A 7,358-nucleotide genomic window follows, 5' to 3' on the forward strand; every position below is an offset into this window, starting at 1 on the left:
CCCACATGGTAGGATTTTTCTCACCAGAATTCTCTTTTCTTTGCAGATGAACCAAACGTGCAAAGTGTGTGGAGAACCCGCAGCAGGATTCCACTTTGGCGCTTTCACGTGCGAAGGATGCAAGGTGAGCCAACTTGACACAGATATTCAAATTCACAAACCAAAAATTCCACAATTGTCTGGCAAGAGCAAAACAACTAATATTGTGTAATACAATCTTGTACATTTAATCAAAAGCGCAAGGTAGCGGAAAATGAACGCTTTAGAGACTTTGTGGAAATTACCGGCCAGAAGCAACAATGACTGAATGTCTCTTGCAACAGCACTTGACTCACCAGAGACACAATTTTCCACAAATTTTCTCAATTTTGTGTTCACTTTAAGCTTCTTTGCTCAATGTTTGGCCCCCAAAAATTGACTACCTCTTCCGCTCCAAAGAAGCGACAGAAGATCACCATAAAGTGCAACAAGTTGAGAAAAATCCATTTAAGTATTGCAAAAGGTCTATAATCCATTTCCGACCTAGTGCACTCGCTGAATTTTCTCCTTCCTTCGCAGACAACTGCACGATTTAATATTGAGAGGGCGACTAACTAACCGAATATAATGCATATCGCAAGGGGTGACTGATCCATCAATCTCTTTTCAAAATCGAAATTTCTTTTTCGAAATAATATCGAAAATCGTGTCCAATGCGCAAATGAATGGTGTTACATATAACGGGGTTATCACACTTGCACATTAAAATTTTAATGTGATTCACATTAATTGTCGCTTGTGAGCGTCCAAATATATTATTTGTGTCTTTGAGTCACTTAATATTTGGGGTTTTTCTATTTATTGATAAAGAAGTGGACTTGGCCTGCAAAAATAAGTTTAAATTTACCTAAAGCATAAATATTTTTCACATTAAAAAAATTAAAGAGAAAATCGCATTAATTTTTCGCATTAATGCTATAAATCAATTTATATCAAATTTTGCGGGCCAAGTCTACCTTTTTATCAACAAATAGATCAATTTTTGAATGTCAAATGATTCAAACACACAAATTACACATTTGGACTCTCACCAGCGACAATTAATGTGAATCATATTAAAATTTTAATGTTCAAGTGTGATAACACAGTAAGATTAATATTAAGATTAATACTTTGTGAATTGCGAGAATGGAAAAAAAGATAGCAAGTGTTTTATCTCTGCGTACAAAGTTGGCAGCAATACAATCGCTCGAAAAGTGACCGAATCACAGTTGGAACTCATGGAAAATTGCTCGAATTGCCTGTAATATGATTCAGAAAACTATTAATACGAGCAGTAATATCTTACTCATCGTATTACTCTACTAGAGTGTACTCTTTCTAACACACGTATTTTTCCATTTGAAATTTTGCATACTATACACCTCTCTCTCCGGCCAAAACTGAAGAAAGCAAGAAAAATCTTTAAAAAACAAAATTAAGATAGTAAAAAGACCTAAATCCCGTACTCTCTGGATCTGTATGTGCTGAACACACTTACGACATAACCCGAGAGATGGCTTAACGTAATGATAATAAAAATAATGATTTTACTAAATTCCTATTAGTTTTTGATCGGCTAAATCCAAGAGACGGATTAGTCAGAAAGTTGTAAGTCTGTCCACTGCACTAGACTAGTTGACAAGGCAAGAACATTCTAGATTTGACCACTGAGGAAGGCTTGGATTTAGAGCCGAAAGCTCTGGGTAAAATCGTCTTCTTCTAAGCTATCCATCTCCCGGCGCTAATCGGTTTCTTATTAGCTGTTTGTTTTTATTAATTACTCATCGGAAACTACTCAACGATCAATTGAAACGAGGGTCTCTGGAAAAGCACCGCACTCACTGTGATAAACTCCTATACCAGATTCAGAACATTCGCATCTAGATTTTTCCCAAGAGAAAAGATATTCGTAGATCGGTTTCGAAAGCCAAAAAAAAAGACATTTTTACTTCCAGTTTCGGTTGCGTGGTGGCTGAATTACTCCCGGTTCGAATTTCGAAATGTCTCAATTGCCAACATGTGTCAGTCTTTACTTTTTTGTGAGCAATAATACACATAAATCTTGCAGTTCCATTATAATTCTCTTTAAAATCACTGAATAACTTTTTTTAACAACTTCGTAGCGTGGTATTTTACGAATGTTCCTAACTTTGCACGAAATTTTGTTCGAAAATTCGAAATAAGGCTGATGTTAGAAAATGAAATTCCAACGGTCTTCAGTGAGTCTCAAAAAATCTCAAGTGGTTCGTTTCTGAGATATTAGCAAATGTCCCGACTATCTTGTAGTAAGAATTGTTATACTGGAGCACCTTTTATCGATATCCTCCGGGAATTGAGCTTCAATACCCCATTCCAAGATAGTCACGAATTTAGCGTTCTCTTCGCTTCGCTGGTGCAGACCGATTGGAGCCGATTCGATTGTGCTTTCGAAATAACTTGTTGAGCATCCTAGAATCTAGAGGAATTATAAATATGTCATGCCTTGAGTTTAATCACCATTGTAACAAATTCCTTCGTCAGGATGGAATTTCTGCTTTCAACTCTTTTAGGCTCAACAATCCTATTACAATCTGTTCTAATCCCCCATGTGTGTCTTGGCTAAAATTCAAAAAGCAGATTTTCTATTTTATTTCGAAACATTTAAGGTTATGAAAAATTGTGTTTGATTAGCATAAACATTTTATTCACAATCTTGACATTCGAGAAAAAAAATTGAACATGTAGTACTCTTTCCTAATTCGAAACCCGTCTCAGTGAAGAATATTTTGTTCTACTGGATCTCAAAAAATATATACAATTATATTTTGAGTAGAAATAATTCGATTTTATACGCCGAAATTCATAAATTCCGCAAAATAAATTTTAAACTTCATAAGAAATTGCTAGTTATTCGCCCCTCAATTGCACAAATCTCTCTATTCAGTGAATTTTCATCTTCACTCTTCTCAAACTGCATCCCACGAGGAATTCCCCATCGTATCTTGTCTGAAGAAAACGGAAACTCATGTCTCATCCGCCTCCAATTAGATTTCAATCGTCTTCCCAACGGATCACCGATCACATTAAATTGTCACTGACGATTTTCACCTGTGTCTTTTCATTTTCGGGATCAATTTCACTTTTTTTCGTGTCTGGTCCAGTGTACAATCGTCAGTGAGGAGAAAATTGAGCATCACTGCGACGGCGAAGAATGCAATAAATCATTTGCGTGACGCGATCGCGGTGTTAATTAACTTGTGTTTCACCTGAGCGCTTTGGTGAATATCCGTGCTTGGAAGTATTTCCCTTTGCACTGGATGAGTTAAATTGATCTTTTTGACATTTTTTAGCTGAGATTCATTTATGATCACAGCTTCTGTTATTTGTCGGGCTGGAAATTATCTCCGCTCGAATAGAGATTCAAAAAGAAGATCTTTTGAACATCGCTTATTCGAAAAATGATCGGTTACCGGAATGGTCTATGTTTACTGATTTAAAGTAAGCCGGCAGCAGCCGTATCAATGTTTTGCAAAGAAAATTTTCAAATAGCTACCGATTTATTTTAAAATTGTGACTAATTTAGTATGGGGCTTTCTTTGCAGTCCTTCTTCGGGCGGTCGTACAACAACCTATCCTCGATCTCTGAGTGCAAGAACAACGGAGAGTGTGTGATCAACAAAAAGAATCGAACAGCCTGCAAAGCATGTCGCTTAAGGAAGTGCCTACTTGTGGGAATGTCCAAGAGTGGTTCACGCTACGGCCGTAGGTCCAATTGGTTCAAGATCCATTGCCTGCTGCAGGAGCAGCAACAAGCAGCCGCAGCGGCTCATGGCAACAGAAAGACACCTCCACCTGGACTGGCAATGCTAGGTCATCCAGCAGCCTATCCTCCAGGATATCCACTGCAAAGGCCTCCCTGCACAAAAGAAGAGTTAATGCTACTTGGCATCGAAGACTACAGCAAACACCCATCCGCCTCGCCGTCTGTTAGTTCGCCGGACAGTCATAACTCAGACAGTAGTGTTGAGGTCGGTGACAGACGAAATTCCCTGCTGCGCAAAGTGCCTGATCACCAACCTCCACTAAGCAAGGAGCAGCTATTCCTGCCGCTACCTTTTGCCGGGCTCACATCTCTGCCCATGATGCCACCGCCCGGATTCCTGCCTCAGTCGCCACTCCTCTTTCCTGGCTACCATCCAGCCCTCTACCCGCCTCACCAGGGACTCCTGAAGCCCGCCGAGCAACAGCTACTCAGCCAACAGGCTGCTGCTGCCGCCGCGGCGGCTGCCAACAACAACAGCCGTTTCACACCAAACCACAACAGCAAAACCGCCGAGGAGCTCACAAAACGCTTCTACCTGGACGCTGTGCTCAAGTCCCAACTCTCGCCCAGTAATGGTGCCACGAAAAGTGATGCTGATGAAGAGGATGTTGATGCTGAAGATGTAGTAGCTCTTACGCCACCACGATCACCTTCAGCCGCCAGAGAAGCCACCATCCAGGAAAATCCCATCGACCTCAGTATGAAGACGGGCAGCAGCACAACCTCAGCAGCCGATAGACGAGCATCTAGCGAAGTCAGCGACATCGGATCAGAAAATGAAGATGCAGCTGCGTCTGAAAAGCGACTAGCCAATGGCAGTGATCTCGATGAGGAAACAGAGTACGAACGCGAGGTCAAGAGGATGAAGACACAGGGTACTACTCCACTCGATCTCACCACGAAAGTCTAGCCGGTGACAAGAACTGACGTCAGTACAACGACTTTCTCACCTTCAAAGAAATTCACTGAACATTGTACGATGGATTGGTAGTTAAAGAAAGGTTTGCCCGCTAAGATATTTCTCACTTAACGAATATTTAAGGTCTGTTGAAAAACCGTTAATTTAAATTCGAATTTATAATTCCCAGTGAGCACCGAATGCTAACCGATTTCAATTGCTGACGTTAAAATTACACTCACAAGGCAGTGCCATTTCCATATATTTGGTTAGCACTTTTTGTTCGAGAACTGCTAACCGGTTAGCATATTTTTGCAAATCGATTTAGCAAAACTATGCTGAAAATGCTGCCTTTTTTAGCAAACTCTGCTCGTTGGGTTATTCATATACAAGTTTTCGAATTACGAACAAGAAGTAGTGAACCGTAGACTGGGTTAACAATTGTCGAATAGGTCATACGCTCTACGCACCAGTGTCCTCTCCAGTATTTCCAGAATTTACATAGGATCAAGGGATACCTGTGATTGTGGAGTGATCCAAACCATCCTCCACTTGTGTATTTGTCCGTTGTCCCCTGCCTCATGCAAAATAGAGGATTTGATGATAGCAAGTCCGTTTGTCATTGACGTGGCCCGTTTTTAGGCAAGACAAACTTAATTTTAGGCAGGGGCTTGACGTTTCCTATATGTTTCTAGCGTGCTGAAAAAACTTTGGAGTTTATTCGGTGTTTTCTGTCATTGTGGAATGAATTAGCAAAAAATACAAATACAAAATAAAAGCCAATTTAATATGGAATGGGCATCCGAAAACCCCAAATTGACAACCTACGTAGTTTCGGAGATATCTCGTGAAATGTGTACGAAAACAGGAAAAAAATTACACTAAAACTGGTCGCATTTTTCAGAGCTAATGTCACCACCCTGATTTTAGGCTTCGACATTTTAGGGAACGTATATTGGTAATTTCGTCAAAATATTAAAACCTATTTAATGTATCTACCTTTCTACAAGGATAATATCCAAGGGTGCCAATAGGTGTTCTTTCGACCCTATCACTTCTGAACCTCATTATCCTCAAAAATCTATTCTAATCCAAATTGATACTAAAAATTCTCCATAGAGATTATAAGATGATAGTGCTTGGAATAGTATGAGAGAATCTGTCTCAGAGATCTCCACCCATTTCCGATCGCGAGACGCTCTAATTGCAGGAAGACGATGGTGGATAATCACAGAGTGACTCTATGTCACTGATTGGACCCAAAATGCGTTGGATGCTGCACTGAGAAAAAGGGCAGCACTTTGAATGATGGATCCAAAAAAAAAAATTGAGTCAGCATGAACCAAATGCTCAGTGTGTTCAAGTAGAGATGTAGAACCTAAAGAAGAGGCCACAGCTATAAAAAAAAAGCAGAACTATAGCTGAATGATTGACGTGTGCAACACCAACGCATTATTCCTCAAGTTCTTCCTTCCCTTTTGGGCACAACACTTGGATCAAAAATATGAGTCATCTAATTATATCACGTCTGACTTGGAAACAAGTTGCGCGCGAACATCACTCGTGAAATTGAGTGAAAAGATGATTGCTGATGAATCGTGGGATGAATGCACTGGAGTAAATTACATTGTGCCACTCCTGTGGTAGGCTAAATCATCAAATGCAATCCCTAGCATCTTTGCAATTTGGTGACTCTCATTCACATCCCGTGATCGGCTTTTTTATCGCACCCACCACTGGCTATTTGCATACCAGACACATTGAGGCCTTCGTATCCATTGACTGAGGCTCACCCTAATGAGCACTACGTCAAGTGGAGGCTGAGATGTCTCTCCATGAGGAAATTCGCGCGGGAAAAACTACATTTCAAAGGCTCTGCATGCTCTGCTCTTGAGACTTCCATTGATGAAGAGTAAGTGATGGAATATTTCAGTCAATATTTAATCACTGACTTAATCTTCAAGAGAGAGAGAAATCACTAAATACGAAATATTATTGATAAACATTTTTAATAGTCAATCTCTCCATTATCATCCAATTAACAAATTTTTATTTTGAGATTTTATAATACTTCAACTCTAAACACTAGAGATGAGCTCTGTGAGAAAATAAATCACTAAGTGTGTAAAACTTTCTTTTCATCGCTGTGTTAGCGAAGGAGGCTTTATCGTCGCTTCCATCAGCTAGTGTCGTATACGTATTTTGGCGATTTACTGATTTTAATTTAATAGAAATCCGACTGATTTCTTTACTATCCATACTTTCAAAAGCTACATTTATTAGATTTTGATATTGTTAATTGTTTCATCAATAAACATTGCAATCAACAATCGTTCTTTTCGTTTAAACTTTAATGTAAGGGGGATTCCAACCGAGACACTTAACGTCTATTCGGCGGATACCGCTTCACTTAATCTAAAAAAAATAGATAAATAGATAGATATTCATCGACAAATGCTTAAAAAGCGCAACAATTTACAGAAACAATTATTGCTTTTCCCCCTATTGCGTCCACCACCGTCTTAGCGTTGGTGGCTAACCTCTGAAGGCAAACGGTGGAAGTCCTGCTTCACAAGTTGTAGGGGAAAGTGCCCATGCTTTACATGGTCCCAAGCTTTATTCTGACTAAATTTTTCC

The 7,358-nt window shown here is 39.6% G+C and overlaps 1 protein-coding gene across 1 annotated transcript in view; it reads left to right on the forward strand.

The window, feature by feature from the left end:
* The window catches only part of LOC129802225 (knirps-related protein), a 76,479-nt gene extending 69,373 nt beyond the window's left edge, over positions 1 to 7,106 (forward strand). Inside the window, exons 2-3 of the mRNA XM_055847892.1 lie at positions 47 to 124; positions 3,603 to 7,106. Of these exons, the coding sequence (XP_055703867.1) occupies positions 47 to 124; positions 3,603 to 4,733 (1,209 nt within the window). The 3' untranslated portion in view covers positions 4,734 to 7,106. The remainder of the gene's footprint in view (positions 1 to 46; positions 125 to 3,602) is intronic.
* The last annotated feature ends 252 nt before the right edge of the window (positions 7,107 to 7,358 follow it).

This window comes from Phlebotomus papatasi, chromosome 2 (assembly GCF_024763615.1).
Source record: "Phlebotomus papatasi isolate M1 chromosome 2, Ppap_2.1, whole genome shotgun sequence".
In the NCBI taxonomy this organism is placed as follows: Eukaryota; Metazoa; Arthropoda; class Insecta; order Diptera; family Psychodidae; genus Phlebotomus; species Phlebotomus papatasi.